We start from the raw sequence: 20,287 nt of genomic DNA on the forward strand, positions 1-20,287 counted from the left end.
TTCTGTTCGACCATACTGTAATGCACGTGGAAACTGGTTTATTTTTTACCTCCGATTTATAATACTATTAGGCACGTTTAAGGCTACGATTATTATTGTTACTATTAATTCTATATTATTATTACTATTGTATACAACTATTATTACTATTAATACTTATCACTGTTTACTCTTGCTATATTGCTACTACTGCAAGTACTACAACTGCACTATTACTATTACACTATTATTACTGTCGACGATAATTATGAAATATGCGATGATGCTTATAAGTGTTTAAATTTTAGATCAGTAGAACGAGATCATTGATAGATAAGGTGGAGGGAGGGGTATATTGTAATCGTGTGGATATATCTCGGTGGGGGATATCGACCTGAAAAGTTTACCTGATTAAATATATGACTTAATTGTATTTACTCTGTAGGATTTACCATAGATCTAAACGAGGAATATTTCGGAAGAGTGCTCTCCAAATGCTCATGTTTAATTACCGAGCGGGTCGCGTTGTGTCTTACTTTATCGATGAGAATGGCGAGTATTATGCTAATGTATAATTCACCAAGATAGACCTTATATACCACACGTAAAGGTGTAATTAAATAGATTACGGTTACAGAATCCAGCAATTTCGTTAAGCGTTATAAATGTGATCTCATATAACGTAATTTTACTATTGCCCATAATTTTTTTTTTCCTTGTCCATCGAACGACAGTGTAAGGCTTCATTGTATCTTAAGTGCAAAACGATCGACTGTTAATTTAATTTTTCTTCTTCGTATTCTTTCCGTTATTCATTTCGCTGTTTCATGTCATTAGTGCTTGTTACGCATCCTGACAATAAAGTGTTGAATCGCGTTGCATTCAAAGCTGTAGAATAAGCCAATCTTTTCTTTTTTTTTACGACGGTATTTATTACCGGGGTATATCGATCGACGTATCGATTTCGAATTTAGAAACCACTTTGCATTTTGTTAGAAATCTTATAATGGTAACTTCTCTTTTTCGTCTGCGACGAAATGTATCGCAGAGAAAAAGCCGGTGTTGTACACGCCAATCGGATGAAGAAAAAAAAAACGAGTGCAATGTTAACAAACGCGACTCGTGTGAACTTTTGGGATCAACGCAATAACACACTTAACTAAACACATAACGAAACAAAAGTGCGAACTAGAGAGCTCAATCAAACAACCAATTTTACACCCTAATTATTATGATAATACAAAGGAAACAGATATAAACGATATACACTCATGAACACGTATTCACACACACACACACACACACACACACACACACACACTTTTACCTCTAAACGCGCAAAATAAGCAAACTAATTAACCCTTTAGCGCTGCGGCTGTTCCAAAATTCTTAATAAATAAAATTAAAATGCATTATATTTATATAAATTTATTATATTTTAAGTCCTATATTCTAAATAAAATTTCAATACATATATACAATGTAACGATGTCAAATTTTAGTAAGAAGATAGAGTTTCGATGCTGATTTACTTAAACTTTTATTTGCCTCTACCCAATTTGGATTGAGAACTTCTAAAAAAGCAAATCCTAATTTTCAATTTTAGTTTTTAATCACGGAAAAAAAAATATATTTACAGCGTTTGCAAACTAAAGGGTTAAATAGTTAACATATTATCGAACATTCAAGCGATAAATTCGTAAGGGAAAAATATATAAATGAAAACGTGATGAAAAAACACTATGGTTGTTCTAAATAAATAACGCGTTATTTAATACCTAACTTGCAAAGGAGGGAGCGGCAAATAATAGCGACGTGTTTTATCTACGGCTGTTTTTTACAACTTATTTTATAGAGAATAAATACCGATAAATAACGATGCGGAATAAGAACCTTTATAGTGTATCAATTATAATTATTACTACTAATATTGTATTCCTTACTATTATCGATTTTTAACTAAAGTTAAAGCGTGAATTTTAAAGTCTTAAGTGTATGCGAGGTGTTAAGGAAATGCGGTTATTACATTTGATTTGTACAGGACACTTAAGTATAATCGATGCGTTTGGTATGAGGATTGGTATAAACGAGCTAATTAATTTATTATATTAACGAGTCTCAGACGGATAAAAGTAAATTTAAATACTAGCGCGGAGACGGGGGAGGGAAAAAAAGAAAGGATTACAAAGAGTTAATGGCTGCAACTATATGTACATACAAAATATTTTAGATTATGAGACGGTAATATAGTTGGGAGAAGGAAGCGGAAGCGGTGGCACAAATGAAATTAAAAAAAAACACACAAAACGAAAGCAGGACGAAGGAGGCTTTAGAGCGGGACTATTCGATTATAATTGACGATTACTAATTATAACAGATAATATATTTATATTCAACGCAATATTATTAGTATTTTTAAATACAGAAATGACGCATCTAATTAATGTAATAGATAGCATATAGGGAAGATATACTTTGATTCTAGCCGTTGTTATACTACCTGCCTCATTCGCGGTTTTCGCGAACTGTGCGGCTTGCTCTCAGGGTTGTTGTTGTTCTCTTTTTTTTATTATTGTTTCTTTGAGCTTTTTTTTCCTCCCTGTCTTATGTTTATCTACTCTTACTGCTCTGAATCGCTCGTATTTATTTCGTTTTTAAAGGAAGGCACTTTACATGCCGAGTATCCTGTAAGGAAGCCCTAGGTTCAGTATTGAAACGCCTTTATTGCGATACTTTCGACAATCCGTCATCTTTATTTAAGTAGATCGAGGCATCCCTCATTTCTGTTCTATATGGGACATTAAACGCGTTTAAAAAAGATAACTTTGTATTCAACATCTGCTACAGATCGTTAGGTTTCTTATTCTATATGATAATCATGACTTTGAGAAACGGGGAGAGCGAATTGAGTGTTGTATATATTTTTAAAACATTTTTCTTAAAAATGAAACAATTTCTTTGGTGAAATTATTACTGTTGGATCAAAAATATTATCTATTTGGGTTGCTTATAAAAAATTCGTTTTACTGCTCATAAGAAGTTTGACTGTTAGAACTTTTTTAGATTTCAATTAATTTTTTTTTATTTCTCTGCGCTGTTACGTATGCTTGCAAAAGAGCGTACAAATTTCAGCAGTTTTACTTGCTTTTTTTTTTTATTAATGCTAAACCAATCATTGTACCAGTTTTCGCAATTTATAAATTATGGTGACTTTTCATAATTGTAAAGAACGTATCCGTAATTGTAATCTCTTATTCCATTTCTTAAATCGAAAATGAGAAATTTTACTATCTTTTCACACACACACACGCACACGCACACATACACACAAACACACACATGTATCTGTAAATGCCTCTCTCCGTTTTTCATGCATTTAGACGATTTCGTGTTAAACTATTTTTTTTTTAACGTACAGTCAATAGAGCGAAACGCAGCATATATAAAGAAGGAAACTATAAATATTACAGCCACTAAGTTAAGTCGTTGGTTTTTTTCTCTATTAACTTAATTAGATAATATGTGGATTCATCTTTGTTCATCCTACAAGCGAATGCGTAGCATGCGAGTTAGGTTTTTTTTTTGCCAGGCAAGTTAAGTATTTCGATATTTAAAGAAATGTCCTTAAATGTATAAATAATTCCGGGGACGTCGCGAAATGTCTGTTTTTAACGTTAAGCGCACATTTTAGCGTCCCGCACACTAAAGACTGGTCGTATAATTAAATATTACACTTAACTACTTATTACTCGTATCGTAACTCCATCGTGGAAAAAACACTTTCTATTGATATACATGAGTTTCTCCTGCCGTTTTTAATTATTATAATATATATGTCTTAGTTGGTACCGCAATGTGTAATCATTGGCTGTTGCATTTTCATCAAAGCGATTGTTAATCTTTAAAATTGCGAACATCGCGCAGTTCCTCTTCTTTATTATTATTTTTATTATTATCATAGTGCACCATAATCTCTCCAACGGAATCGCGTCGTTCAATAGTAGATAGGTAAGACCGATATTAGACAGGATGGGCATTTATCTGCCGATAAACCGTGAGATCTGGTCGAGAAACGAACATCATAGTGCAGCCGCGATAACGCGTCTAATTAATCGAGAGAAGAAGGACACATTTTCGGCGATAAAGTATCGTTTTGTCACTGCCTGAGTCTACTCTTTGTCAAATCGATCTTGCTTCGTTTCGGATAATTGAATATCGATCGACACAACGTAATTTTCGCGAAGAACCGAAAACCAATATCGACGTACGATTCCCCTCGGAAATCTCGACAGAGACCAAAACCTTCATTAGCCTGCTTTTTCTTTAGCTATATTAAGACAATGCGTGAGGTCAGATAATAAAGAAGAGGCCGCCGGTATATATTGTACTCAGGTAGTGTGATAATCGCTCGCACGTGCGGGCGCGAGTAAAAGGCAGTAAAAAAAAATAATAATTTCAAATGGGACAAAGCTGATTAATATAAGAGACAAATGTGTTGTACACACACGAGATATATTCTAAATTACGTTTACATAGAAGCAGTTAAGGCATTAAATTATAATTACAAGGTGATTTTCTCTCCTGCGAGTCTGATAGGACAAGGTAATTATTGTCTTAAACGTATATAGTAATGCGAAAAACAATGTAGAGATTTAAACAAGTGAGTTTTATATAAGGGAAAATTCTAAAATATGTTTATGTTAAGGTTTGTGCAGCGGGCTGATATTTCAATCGTTACGAGAGGAGAAAAGATGAGAGAAGAAGGAATCGAGAGACCGCCTTAGCGGGATAAATCACACGCAAGACAGATATACTCTATCCACGATTCTTACACACACACGCACACAATCCAATGATCCGAAAATACACAGTACTGAGAAGTAATGAGTGTATCGGGAGAGTGATCAGCGATTTTTAACAAACAAAAAAAAAACCACGAGTGCATTAGCGAATTGGGCAAGTTAGCTAGGAGATGAAACGAATAAATAAAGTCTTATAAAACGTATAATTATTTTGATCATCGAATCTTGAGGCACGTGATCGAGAGACTTAATGATTCTCAGATCTTATTAGATTGCTTTGAGAGCCACTAATACAAAAAAAAAGAGAAGAGATAAAATGATATATACAAAGAGAGGGTGTTTTTAGTTTTTTTTTGACGCAAGAAGGGGGGGAATATATTCTGCCGCTATTTATTTCGCTCGAGAACGGTCGAATGGTTATTTCGATTTTAGTAGAATGGAATTCCTACAGTCGTTGGGATGCTTTAAAATAATATCTCGCACACGGTACGATGAGAGAATCGATTGATCTACTTTTATCATATTTTAGTGTGAAGTAATAAGGTAATAGACGTAAAGTTGGTAATGATTGTAACGATAATAAATGAAATTATTAACTGTAATAACATGACCTGTATACTTGTAAACTTTTAGCATTGTATTGGTAAGGTCGTATCCCCTTACGAGCTAATCGTGAATAGAATAAAATAGAGAATAAATGAGATAAATCTATGGTAGTAAGTTTAGTAGTATCACACAAGTGTGCTGCATGCGCATTTGGCTATTTGCATATGCGATATGCGATTTTCTGAAAAATATAAAAAAAAAAAAAAAATAAAAACGTGGCGGACGCCGTAATGCCCGTCTCAATAATAAGAATATATTTGTTAAATGATCTTTACGCTCGCGCGCTTTCCATCCGTCTTACTCCCAGTGCCCCGAATTTAATGTCTCCCTGTGCTGAAAGAGGATGTTCGACTTTTCGACTTTCCGGTTTGATGATGTCACGACGAAATATTCTATTCAATTGTGTTCGATCCAATCTAGAATATCCGTTACAACAAAAGGAATTCCGCAGTGGAAGCTGTAAGCTTCTAAGAACATTTTGCGCATGAAAGGTCTATGCCTGCGACGAATGTACCTCAACGAAACGTTTCATTTAATTTTATCTGTCAGTTTGCTCTGTTTACAACATCGAATAATTTTTAATCGGTCTATTACGTTGCAGATAGATTACCGTTAAACTTTTATCTTACAATTAATGTTCAATGAACTATCTCTTCTACTGATAACCATTTCTCACCATCAATAGATGATAGATGCAGACCTGACACTATTGATTCTCACATTGAACAATTATTGTAAGATAAGAGACAGATAAGCCCGGGTGAATTACTTTCTATATTTATGACATGCAATTTATGAGCCTTTGAACATTATTAGCTGTGATGATATAAAAAAATCTAATGAGAGTAAATTATATCGAAAGTTATCAAACATCTTGAGCTTTAGATATAATTATTATTTATAAAAGAACATGTACGCAAAATTTATTCTTGACAGTTATTAAAGCAAAATTTATTAAAAAGATATTTATTAAAAAAGAAAATGAATTTTAAGTAATAATTCATTTTGTTTATATTTTTATGACTAAAGAAGTTTTGTAAACAACAGGTAAAGTTGACGTATCTTTATTTATTTATTTATTTTTTTTAAACAAGAATTGTTGAGTGAAAAATATTCAAGTATTCTGAAGGTTGATTACATTAAATAAATATATTATATTAAATAATTATATTAAATAAAGTTTACATCTTTACAAGAAAGTCAGTGAAATTATAACAACTCTGTAGATAAAAATGGTGAAGTAGAGAAAAACGGGAGATAAAAATGGAAAATAAGCAATCATGAGATTTGAAGTCGGACATCTTTTGGACAGCACAGAGGTGTACGTTCCAGGCCGAGGCGCATGATCTCTATTTGAATTCTTTCACGCAAAAAAAAAAGCCAAAAGATACGATATAGAATTGAAAAACAGAGAGGAAGGAAGGGTGTAGGAGGTTTTCTTTTGGAGAGAGACAGGGAAATGTGAGAAAGAGAGAGAGAGAGAGAGAGAGAAAGAGAGAGAGAAAGAGAGCGAGAGAGAGAGCGAGAGAGAGTTAAGTTTAAAAAGGCAAGTGAACGATATTTGAGAGCATAATTTCTTTTGTAGCTCCTATATTAATGATTAATGATTGATGAATAACCAACATAAAGCATATGTTGAAAGAACACTGTTTACACACTACTTCTATCATGTATCTATATATATATATATTCATTACGACATATGTGTATGTACACGCACTCGTATGTCTGCTCGTATAAATGTATACCTTTAAAAATATATGCGTATATCGTACAGGGGTCATAAGTATTTTTTTAAAGGTATGTACATTGTATGCACGGTCATTCGTGCACGCGTATGTCCGATACGTAAATATATGCTCCCTCACACAACACACACGTGCGTACATATATATATATAATACATATATAAAATCTATACTAGATAAATACAACAGCTACACCAGATACATAACACTACCTTTTTTTTTCCTTTTTGTGGAAAATAGGCGCGTTATCGACGCTGTTGACGGAGTAATGTTGGTTGCAAGGATATTTTTCGTCAACCGTTGTAGAAATAAGGCTTAGATTCTATTCGACGATTGTTATTCGATCGACTCGGATCGACATAGCATTGCACAAATCGAGACTGAAGCTTTTAACTTGCTTAATCGTAGGCAGTTATTCTTGTTTAATCGTGAAAATACAAAATAGACGATGATGTTTATCTCGAGTACTTTGGTGAATATGCGTAGGGTAAAGTGCGGAGGGATATTCGTAAGAATCATCAATTTTTTTCTTTTTAGGGAAGTTGGATCTTATCTTTCGTACGTCTTTTCTACAGGGTTATCCACAGCAATTTCAGTCTATGGAATTAGGTCATTTTTACAGTTATCTTCATCAATCCTTGGCAAACGGTTGCTATAATTTAGTTCAGCATCGATGCAGTTATTTCATTGCGCAATTTTTCTGGGCTGCGCCAATTTTTGGCAATCCGTTTCTGCAGATCCGCGTTCAAGATATTTCTTGCAACTGAGACTACTGAGGTTCGGGATAGCAGAACGAACGGTGACAAATGGAAAAAAAAAACTTGGAAGGAACAATCGGGGATTGCCATTGCCCTGTCGCAAGGACATCATTTGTTTTGGCATCTCTTTGGTATTACTTGGCACGTCACATTTGCGGCCGCGTCACGTAAACCGATCTCGAGAGGGGCTCGGTTATATCCCAATCGATCTGTCAGGGTGTATTCTAAGCGAAACTCGAAAGTAAAACTCCTTTAAAAAAGAAACCAGTCGGGAAGTCTTAGTGACACAGTTAATCCGTTCTCCTTAAGTAAGCCAGTCTCTAAGTCACTTGGGACCCGAAAAGAAACACTTTCTTGTTTAAGTACTAGTTAATTAACGGTAACTCTTAGAGATATCACAGGGGCCGAGTGGGAGTATCACACGCGTGTAAACACAATATTCGATTCCGTTTGAATGAAATAAGTAATTAATGCCTGGCACATGTATGCTTATGTAAACATTGCCAATAGATCGATGTAAAGCATAAAACTAGTTGTAATTCGTAAACTTAACTAACTGACGAAAAGAACTGACTGCGCGGCGAGGGTTTTTGTAATAATTGTTGGATTTTTTTAAATATTTAATTAGACTTTGGTTACTATACAAACTTATACTCGATAGAGATACGATACTTGTAAATTTCATTCTACGACGTATAAGTACGTCGAAGAGTGCGCGACGAGATAATAAATGCATTTCGCGGCTTGATAAGGGAGAGGATAACGTGAAACCTGTGAATCAATAGTTTATCTTTCTCATAATAAAACGTCATGGTTAATATTAGATGGTACGTTCAATCTCAGTAACTAGATCGTTATGGGAACTTAATTAAGGAATTACTACTAATGGCTAATTAAATGACCAATCGCGATCATTGATCATGCGTGTGAATAGGAGTGCATCCCCTATCATCGTACGATGGTTTGGCAACCTATATAAATCTTTAACAGCGGCGGTTTATAAAGCAAATACTGTTATATCTTTATTTTAGGAATTTTTTTTATATTTTAAAAAAATTTTTTTTCTGTTTTATTTAATTATATAGGTGCACAATGGCAACGTACATGTGTCTGGCCGAATTCGTTCGAGAATCGCGTTGACCAGTTATCACGGTCTTTTGGACAAAGTCATGTAACGACACGTAACGAAGTTGTGACCGACGAGATGACAAAGAGTTTTGGACGATAATAAAGTTTCGGACGGAAGAAATTTCGAACGGGATGAAAATAATTGCACCTTTGTGCTCTCATGTAATTGTAAGTAAGGCTAAGGGTCTAGCCAGGCAAACTGGCACATAGCGTATAAACATAAGCATAAGTAAAATTAATTGGACCAATCCATTTCCTTATGCATATGCTTATGCACTTGTGCAAGTTTGTCTGGATAGATCTTAAGAGTACAAATGTTCGTGGGGCTAAACGATTCTTTCGTTAAAATAATTAAATTTTCGGAACGTTCAGAGCGTCAGTTTTTAACTCTTTTGACATTTCCAACGCCGAAACGTTCGTGAATTTAATTGTTTGAACGAAAGAATCGCCCGCGATCATATCGTACTGGCCTTACCTGCATTGATTTTAAATCAATGAGCTGTATCAGTGAGATATCATGTAAGTTTTCATCTAAGCGTCTGCTCGTTATATTTATTTATGAATAAATTGACTTACCCTTTTAAACGCATTTTGATCATTTATTAATTTTTCGGCCGCAAAGTTTATACAGTTGCCGACCAACTCAACCCTACACTGAAAAAAAAAATAGTTAGATTTGAGAAAATATTTCTTCACATAGTACCAATGGCCTATTTACTTAATATAATCACATATTTATTTAGAATTAGATATCTTTACTTAAATTAAGTAAAGATATCTAATTCTAAATAAATATGTGATTATATTAAGTAAATAGGCCATTGGTACTATGTGAAAAAATATTTTCTCAAATCTAACTATTTTTTTTTCAGTGTAGCTCGCTAATATGTCGAACCTTTTGCATTTAACGATTCTCTAATGCTTGTGATTCAGACGCGACGCAAATGTGACACACAAGAAATCGAATAAACACACAAACACATCGTAGACGCTTTCAAAGTAGCGCATACACGAGAGAGATTTATATACAAGCGAGCGCTTGGGGAACTTTGTCGACTAGAGTATCGCGTTTTACCCCTTTATGTCGGGAGGGACCCGCGCTCGCCCCGTCGTCGTTTACATCATTTACTAAGCAAACAACGGCGGATATACAGCCGAGCTACACCGAGTATAGTATTTACGAGTCTGTATGCGCATATACTAACTAGATAACTGTTTATATTTTAACGAGTAATATTTAATGTTTGATGTTTCATCCACGCCACATTGTACTTGTGTGCGTAAGTGTAGGAGAACAGCCAGAGATGTAGCAAAACACAATGGATGTCATTGTGTTAATATTGATAGACAAATCTAGGACGGGTTGGTGGTTGGAACGTTTCGGGGATATCTTTTAATACGTTAACTTTTAACTTAATTCTTTTCCGCTCGTTACGATTTGACTCGGTATCTCTGGTGAATAGGATCGCAAAATCAGAGTCGCGAATCAGAGCAATTTCGAAATTGCGACATCACTTTTAATGACGAAAATAGCGGTAATTACATAAACATTGAAAAATTGCGGCAATTTATCTGATCATTGTGGGAATTGTGGGAAAATGGAGATTAGTAACTCTATTGGAAAATTATCGCAATGTTGCGTTTAATCCGATTGATCTGAATATGAATACACGCGCGGGTTACAGATTCGAATAATTCTTTTCGCTTTCATCCCTATATTGGCTCAAATTTTGCTCGCCAGGGAAGCCGCTCGAAAAATTTATCAATCAAGAGAATAGTTTGGGTTGATGTCAAAACGGTTTGCATTTCCAATCCTGGGATTCAATTATCGACTACGACGCGACAATTATTGAATCGAGATTGAATTCGCGTTTCGCTCATTTCGGAATTTCGGGGTTTCGTCAGAACGGACTAGATTGCCTCTAGTCTAGGCCGGAACTATCGCTTTCAATTTTCGCGTCTCGTCGGCGCTACAATTATTTTCGTCCAACATATTATTTCGCCGAGCGAAATACGTTCAACCGACCACTGCCCTCCGTAGAGACACGACAGCGACGGCCCTTTTCGTGTCTGACAGTCCCTTCGTGGACAGGGACAGCCGGAGAGAAGGGTCGTCGCGAAGCATAATACGATACAAACGAGTAGTTAGCGTATTTTATCGAGCTGAATAAAAAAGAAAAGAGGGAAAATAACACAATCGCGCGTCTGCTGTTTCTCCTCGCGAGGCCGCGTCGTGCACGCCGCGTACTCGCGCGCTTCAGCCCGATTTGGAAATATTGCCGTGACACTTAGGCTTAGGATAAAAGCGGAAAAACAAAACCTTATTAAAAGATAAAAGAAGTGTCAAAGTACTGCTACAATTATCACTAATTAACTATTAACTATTAACGCGTTAGTACCACTTAAAACGAAAGATCGGGGATGGAAGTGAGAGAGAGAAAGAGAGAGAGAGAGAGAGAGAGAGATAAATAGAGGCGAAAACTACTGTTGTTATTAATTTCTATTTGTAATTAATTAATTAATTAATTAATTGTCATCAGCCATGGCTTTACTATTTTCTTGATAAAGTACTATATCGACAGCTTCTCGAGGCTACGGAGTAATAAGGCGCGTGTGAGAAAGAGCGTAGCTTAGATTAGTAAGGCGAGCGCATGTTTAACGTTAATTAAAAAATCGACGATGAGAGTGAGAGCTTTTAATTGGTGGTCCTGTAAGAATCCTGTGCGGCCGAATGCTGCGTGGGTGTGCCGGTGTGCATGTGAGACGAAACGGGCGCGGCAAAAAAGAAAACCTGGACTCGGTTAGGTAGATAAATAGGGACATATATAAGACGAACCTGGAAAAGACTGGAAATTAATTAAACCACATCCTCGGAGTAGAGTTAATTAGGAAAGGCTGGCTGTAAGGTCAAACTGACTGTTCGCGTTTATTGTTACTAATAGTTAATGGGCTATCTCTAACGTCTTACGGTCTAGTTTACTCGATAAAGGGACAAAAAAGAAATAAAAGTTGTTTAATAAACTCGTTACCTCCGCCTAAGGATGATAGCTGTTACGAAAAATCGTAAGGTTTAGCTGGGTAAGGCCGAAATCGCATTAAATAATACGAGGATAGAAAGTACACACCGAAAGTGCTACACCACAGGTCTCCTTTTCTTTTAACGCGAGGTAGTTTACGGAGGGAAGACAAATGCGAAGGAAATTTCCGTTTGCCCGGAATCAGCAAATTTTTTTTTATTAACTCGCTTTCGTTCCATCTCGAGCGCGGTTCTCGATATCCCATCACGTCGCGAACGATTCTAAAACATTTAACATTTATTAAAAAAGGTCTGAACAAACAAAGATTAAGATTCGCAGTTATCGAGGTAAGCTCTAAAAATGAATTGCTCTAACAACGCGCGAAACAAAGTCGACGGCTTATTTTCGTTCTCTTTTACTATACTATCGGTACGAACGTTTTACTTCGTGCTTCGATGACATGATAAAGCGGACTCTTTTTAAACGTGTCTTAAAATCGCGACGATATACGGTCGTCGTGTGCACCCTTTCCGGAGGGTGCGACGGCGTCGGCAAAAGGCGAACGGGGTGAAAGACGAATGAATGTGGAAAAACTCTTGGGCAAGACGTCGTAGCGGTAAATCGATATAATTATTGATTAAGAGATAAGTTGTGTGTGTGTACAAATGTATTATAAATTAACAATTATCTCAGAGTACCTTAACGCAGGAAAGGAAAAAAAGTAATTAATGAAACTCACTTGACTCGTTTTAATTATCATAAACACATTATATATATAGAGACACCCGAGACGCCCCGCTTCTTTCCGAACGGGCGGGGACGAGGGAGGGTACGGTGCATAGGATCAATAATTAAGGTATCGATTATTGTCTAATTAATTAATTAAACTCGTAACTCTCGAAATAAGGCCGTTGTAGACAAGTATTAAAATAGGAAAAGTGAAATATTTTTAATGAAACCAACAAATGCCAACTATTGTGTTCTCGTGAGAATCATAATTATTCCGTAATTCTTAAGTAAAAGGAAAAAGGAAAGCGTATCTAAGTCGTTGATTATATAAGTCGTTGTAATTTAATTCTTTTGTTAGAAAGCAAGACGATGGGCGAAAGTAAAAATGGGATATGATAAATCACAGGCAGGACAAAACGTACGAAGTGACTGAAGCGAATGGACGTGCGCACACACGATGCGAGAGAATGAAATATCGAGTGATTGACGAAATTGCATGATAATGAATTGATAGGAGAGGTGATCGAGCGACTGATAATGAATGGATTAAAGGAGGAATCGAATACATTCGTGCTTTTTAAACAGGTTTGATATATTCATAAAAGTTCATTAAAAAAGCTACTTAGTAGGTCGAATAATTTATTGGAATTTATTCATTGATATTATCAATTTTATTGCCTGAAAAATTTAGTAAACCTTTCTGGGTAGAAAGAATCGTGAATTGAAGTTAAGTCTGTTGCGCAAGCTTTTGGTCTTTGTGATGTCAATATTATTTAAGAAAGTGATGATAATAAGTAGAAGAAACCATAAAACTACAGGAGATAGGAAGAGTATGAGAGATTTTGGGGAGAAATACGAATAGATTCGATTCCTCAACGGGGGAAGGACGGTGTGAGAGGATCGTGTGAAAAGGTGAAAAACGAGCGAAAGGATTGCGCGATTATGAGCGATCAGGAGACGACGAGTGAGCATGTAGGCGTAAATATCCGACGTTAACAACTAAATGGCAGACACACATACGTACACATATTTAGAGAAACGTTCACAGATATACATTTTAGTAATACAGGAGCATAGATCGTACGGGGATACAAGCTGGCGCGCGACCGTCGCGCGTCGAAATCAGGGGTTTAAGATTTGCCAAATCTTACTAAGTAAAAAAACCACGCGAAACAGAGTAAAGTTTATTAAGCTGCACTATAGCACTATAGGGAGTATTATTGCATTAAAGGAAAAAAAACGCATAGCTAAAAACCATTAGTGTTTATTAAAACGAAGATGTGATGAAAAGTGCCGGCGCAATATTTCCAAATCGAAGCCCCCCTCGAATCTGCCGCTTGTCGGAAGGGACCACCCTCCGATCCCCGAACGAATTCGTAATGCAAAAAGAAAAAAAAGAGAGAATGGGAGGGAGAAATGAAGAGGAAATCGCGTGATCACAAATCAAACTTTGAAGGAGACTCTCGGTCATCGCACTTCTCTTGCGATCTCGTGTCTTTGTGTCTCCGTTTTTCTTTTCGCGGACGTATATCCTTATCGTCGACGGAGCGTTTCGTAGGTTCGTAGGGCACGTGCGTAATGTTAATTATCAAAATGTGACAAGAAACGATCGTCAAAATAGAACTCGTCGGGACGTTGTTGGTGTCCTGCGTGCAAAAATGAAAAAAAAAAAGGAGAGAGCGAGGAAACGGAGAAGCTGGCAGAGATGAATCGACGAGTGAAAATTACGAAAGTAGTTAAAAAAAAAATAATTAACGATCGTTATCTATTTTTAGCGATGTTATCTCCGACACGATAGGTGGGGGAGAGACCACGGGAGATTTGGCGTGGGCGAACGACAAATGACGAGGGAGGCACGAATGGCGTTTTCGGTACACGTATCAGATTGATTTGACGTGACGCGAATTTCTGCGTTTGTTTTCACGCGGAATAGCGGAGCTCTGCGATTGGCGTTGTGGTTCGCGTGGTGGTGTGGGTGTGACGAGACCGAAGTCGGTCGAGGCGTTCCTTCGGGATTAACGAAAGCACGTGCCGAAGTTTAATTAAGCTGCATTATAAATTGAGATTCAGACTGTACGTAACGTACCGCCAAACTGTTTCTCATAGAGCCGTTTAGCGCCAGAATGATCATTTCTTAATGAAACATCTGTTGCAGATTGTTCTTGATAATTTCATCTGCTCGGTGGAAACTGTATTAGTACGAATTTTTTGACTAATATAGTTAATATTGCTACTGAATCAATATAGCGCGAAATAACAATTTTAATAAGCTATATTTTTATATCATTTTTCTGCTTTGAGAACCATGTGAATTGAAATATATTTTTATATGTAATTACGATTTTTAATAAAAATATATGGGAACTGGATTTTTTTCATCAACTTTAGCCTATTTAAAATGATTTTTAAAACTATTTTCGTGTTTCCTATAGAAGACGAAAATGCATGAATATAGATTTTTTAGCTCAGTCATATAATTAATGAAATATTAAAATTTAATTCTTAAATAATTATTGCAAGCTAATGCGTGTTGCTAACCGTTTCAATGTGCTTCCAGCAAAAAGTGCTTTCTTGCTTCAAACATAAAATTTTCAAAATAAAATAAATCTAAAAAATTGTATTTCAAGACTGTGTCTTGAAATAAGATGCAACTATGAATTCTCTCTATGTTCAATTCCTTGTTCCTTATTTCTCTCATTGTGCATGAGCTCTTAAATATTCTCCTGGAGAATGTTGAACGTTAAATGTCGGCGATAATCTGGTTCTATAATGGCTAGTGCAAATTGTTCCATTTGAAACTCATAGAATATCTGATGTTACATTGATACAACGGTAACGTTACGTATAGTATGAATCTGAAACTAGATATGAATATATGAGAAAAGTATCGCGAGCAGATTTATTAAGTGAACCGTACCCCCGATATTAATCTCAGATGTTAGCAGAAGTTTGAAGCGATAAGTAGGGATGTTCAGAAGTTGGACGTCGAAATCGGGACGAAACAGGCACTTTGAAAATGAATCCCACAGATAACTGGCATAGGTCAGGGATTCAGAGGTAGAAGGATCGATTAGGAAATTCGGAAGGATTGAAGGTAAATAGGCGGGCAGTAGAAAGAGGACGAATCAAAGATAGGAACACATATAGTTGTCCGGAGTCGGGAAAAAGATGTGTGTTAGAAAAACGTGTCTGTTCGTTCTTTTTTCGGAAGAATCCTTGACGTGTCTTCGAAGGAAGGACATCAATCAATTCGATGTGGTAGCAAAACGGTAAAGATAGGATGGTCCAAAGAAGGGATCGACGTCGACTCGTTCCGTTGATTTCTTCTCGTTGTTCCTTTTTTACTTTCGACACATTTTGCGCTTGCCGATAAACGTTAAGGAACAAATAAATTACTCGTGAATTGTTTAATATATTTTAATACTTATCCATATATATGTAATTGACTGCGTGAAACGCAAGAGCCATATATTTGTTCTGCGAAATGTATTTCTTGTACTTGGTGCAATCGATTACATAGACGTATGAACAAATGAGATGTATATAACAATTTGGGAGTAATTTTGCTTTGCTACTTAATTTTTGTCGGTAAGCATGTTCGAATACATACACACGCACACACACACACACACGCGCGTACACACGTTGCTTTCGTCGTGTTATTTAGCCCATACGAGTACGTCATACACCATACGCTCTTACTCCCTCCCCCCACTCTCGACGACACATAAAATAACAGTACTCTATTATGATAGTTACTGTACTATTACTACTATTATTACTACTACCACTATTATTACTATTACAATTACTACTTATACTATTATTATTATTACTATGATTATTCTTACCGCTATTATTATTATTCATTGAACACATATACACATATATATATAAAATATATATATATTAATATTAATATGCTTAACGGTGTTTCTAGTGGATTAATTGATTAATTGATACTTAAGATATATTAATAATATTAATAACGATCATAATGAGACATATATATATAATATTATATATATACATAAATCTATATACAACACATATATATAATGATATAATGATGATAAGTTGATATGCTGATTACTATGATGATATAATATAGAGAAAAAATGGATCATTATTCGTAAAAATACACACTGGTATAGATTATGAGAAATTATGATTAAATAGAAAATGATATTGATGAAAAAAAAATTTTTTTCCATCTTGTCAATCTCGAACTAATCTCGATCCCTTCACTTAAATTAGTTCGCACCTTACATAGTTGCGTGTAACTATAATTTCATGTGGTTGAGAGACTTAAAACACTGCACAGCATAAATTTTTATTCCTAGTGACGATCGCATTAGCATAGAGTTATTATCGCGGGATGCTGTATATGAGTGCCAGTGATCAGTTTGAATACCTCTTGTTTTTTCAAGAATTTTCTTTCAAAGAGAACAATTTATATATATATAATTTAATATATATATATATATATAATTTGTATATATAATACATGGTGTGAATGACAGCGAGCATGCGAGTGCGCGAGAGAAGAGAGATTATACATGTGTCTTCTTAGAAACTTTGATTGCGATGACGCACCTGTCCGTCGATCGATCCCCCTCGATCCCTCGGATCAGCGCCATCGATACACCGGTCCATCCGGTATATACGTTCCAGATGACCTTCTACTTTCTTTTTGCCGCTTCTGTTTTGCAATTACCTCACGCATTGCGATTCCCACCGTGCATACGCGATCATGTGCGCACAATCGAAATACGACTGCATCGACGTGCGAAGGATGTTTCATTGGAAAAGTGATATATCGTGAATATAATTATATTTAAACGTGCAGGAACGAGAATTTCTGACGCGTGCAAATTGACGCTTTTTATGCGGAAAGAAATTAACGAAATTGATGTTGCGACAATTTTACGTATGCACGGTGTCCGTTGTCATTAACGAGAACGAAATTACAGAGGTGGTCCACTGTTAAAAAATATTGACCGGATTCTTTGGATTTTCCATTGCCGCAGGCAATTCAGAAACGTATCGGAAACGGTGGAAACAAGCTTTTAATTAGTGCAGTGTTTTATGCGCGTCCCAACGTACATATCCCGCCATGTTCTCTCGAATCTGAGGCGTTCTGCATAATAATTGGTATACATTGAAAACAGAGCTCTGTTGCATTGGATATAATTTCTCCTTTTTTTTTTAAATAACGAATTCTTTCTCGCGTTACGGGAAAGTCTCAGTTTCGAGTTGGCCTGGTACTAGACATGTCAGCACTTTCAGTGTATTTACTTAAAGGTGATTTAATTCGCGAAGCTATACGTGCAAATTGAATACAGATTTACTTTAAAAGCTTTTTTTAGAGTTTCTTTTTTTTTTAGTTTCCTGATTTCGTAATTGAGAGATTTGTATCATTAGTGTTGACATGTTCATAAATCGAAGCTTAATCTCTAAGTACACTTAACCCATTAACCGGGCAGGCAGTTAAAATATTTCTCCGGCGTCCGTAATTTTAATGTGCGTATAATTTTTATACGTTAAAGATCGCAACATACGTAACATAGTTTCATATATTAATATGATACAATAGATATAATGACGTATGTAGATATAGATAGACATATATATATATATACACACATATAGATGACGAAATAATCGTCCAAAAGTGCATCGATATCAAAATGGCACGAAAATATACATATATATATAATTTTCAACTAAATAAACTCAGGACAAATTTTTAGATAATACGATTTCTAATTTATAAGTTATTTGATATAGAGACGATTTGTGTATTATAATAATGTACGATGTTGTTTTTGAATTCGTATATCACATATTATCATACGTAAATAATAATTTTAGATAAGATTTAGATCATTAGGCTGCAATGAACATAGAATATACAATTACAGCGTTAATGTTACGAAAAGAACTCGGTTAAAGGGTTAAATTAGGAGCTTCATAAGACCGTTCAGCCACTTGAAGTAAGACCATCCTCGAAGAGAAAAAGAAAACGCTCGAACCCTCTATCCACCTCTTTCTCTCTCCATTCTTCTCCCTCTTATTCCTCTTCTGTCTCATTTTGTACTATCCCTCGACCGTTGCACGAAACTCGCTCGAGAGTTTCCCTCCAGAGGAGTGGCACTCGAGGGAGAAAAGTGCGTTTCCCAGAGATGAAACGAGCTCTAACGATCTTCCCTACCTTTTTTTCCCCGCAGACGTCCTCCCGATCCCCAAATTCAAAAACGTCGAAACCGGAAGTCCGACCTTCATTCCCAACGGAGACGCAGCCCCTGGTCCCCAACGGTTCTCCTTGATCCAACATACGAATTACCATCCTTATAGACGCTAAAAAAAAAAACCCCGTCGACGTCGTCCGAACAGGCCGAGAGAGAAACAGGTTTTCACAAGTGCGCGAGTAAAACGGGAAAGGGGAAGAGTGCGAGAGTGGCGGAAAGCGCAAGAGAATGCGAGAGAATGGGTGCAAGAGTGGAGACGCGCGCAACTTCCGGCCGGAATCTCCCCACATGCGCGTAACACACGTGCCGGTTGTATCTTCATAGTTTCGATTATATATTGCAATTTGTTAATTTTATAGCGGTGACTTTGAGCTCGTTTCTCCAGCAATCGAGAATGGCGCGCAGTAAGATTACCGAGTAAGGATTAATTAATTAAATTAGCCAGAAGTAAGTGTGTCTCGGTTTTATACAGTAAGATTAACTAAGCCACCGTCACATATGTTAGCTGTACGATTTTTCATTATTAAGCTAACATTAAATTTTATCGCTTAACCTTTAGAGCGTAATATCTTTGTAGTAAGTCTTAAGGTGTGTCCCGCTTTTTTATGGATATACATGTGTTATCTCTAACCGTGACGATGTTTCTATAATTGTCTTAAGTAATTAAACGTTAAAGGTATAAGCCGTTAAACGATAGATTCATTTAACGCTTTTCAATTGCGAATGCTACGAGATAACAACCGATAAACGATGTCCGTTACGGTCTTCGAGAAAATTTAATTTATTACAATCACTTTATTGTTTTTTTTTAACGTATTATTTAAATTCTTTAGTTTCTAGTTAGACAAAAGTAGAACTCGGATAGAATATCACGATTATAAACTATCAATTAAATAGATTTAATTATTCGCTTCGCATCGCTGGGTTAGTTTCAGAAAGTAACTTTTTTTTTCAATTCGATGATACTTGATCGACATATTTTTCTCAGCGCAAAAACGTTAAAGATTGATAAAGATAAGATTGAATTGGAAAGCGTTGAAAGGGAATCGATAAATCGTGATGACACTCCGGTTTTATGCCTGCCGTGAACGGATCGGTAAGGTCAGTGCGAACGAATTGACCTCGCTTTTCAGGCGTCCCTTTTTTGTAAATTAATCACGAACTCTCGTCGCGATCCGAAACTCGTCCGGAGGTCCTAAAAAGCCGCCGCTATGATGCACGCTCGGATCTCTCGGATACGGAAGGAAGATGTGTGGTAGCCTCTTATAC

At 36.1% G+C, this 20,287-nt stretch overlaps 1 protein-coding gene across 5 annotated transcripts in view; it reads left to right on the forward strand.

Moving 5' to 3' along the window:
- The window catches only part of Hrb27c (Heterogeneous nuclear ribonucleoprotein at 27C), a 96,067-nt gene that overhangs the window by 13,203 nt on the left and 62,577 nt on the right, over positions 1 to 20,287 (forward strand). The window contains exon 8 of one of the 5 annotated variants that reach the window (XM_071707906.1): positions 8,979 to 19,649. The exons of 3 other annotated variants lie outside the window; for them this stretch is intronic. In XM_071707906.1, the coding sequence (XP_071564007.1) occupies positions 8,979 to 9,121 (143 nt within the window). In that variant the 3' untranslated portion in view covers positions 9,122 to 19,649. Of the gene's footprint in view, positions 1 to 8,978; positions 19,650 to 20,287 lie in introns of those variants that run through there. One more of the 5 variants, XM_071707911.1, reaches the window with a different exon arrangement.

Source organism: Temnothorax nylanderi, unplaced genomic scaffold (genome assembly GCF_030848795.1).
Source record: "Temnothorax nylanderi isolate EJ_2023f unplaced genomic scaffold, tnyl_v1.0 TNYL_tig0062_pilon, whole genome shotgun sequence".
In the NCBI taxonomy this organism is placed as follows: Eukaryota; Metazoa; Arthropoda; class Insecta; order Hymenoptera; family Formicidae; genus Temnothorax; species Temnothorax nylanderi.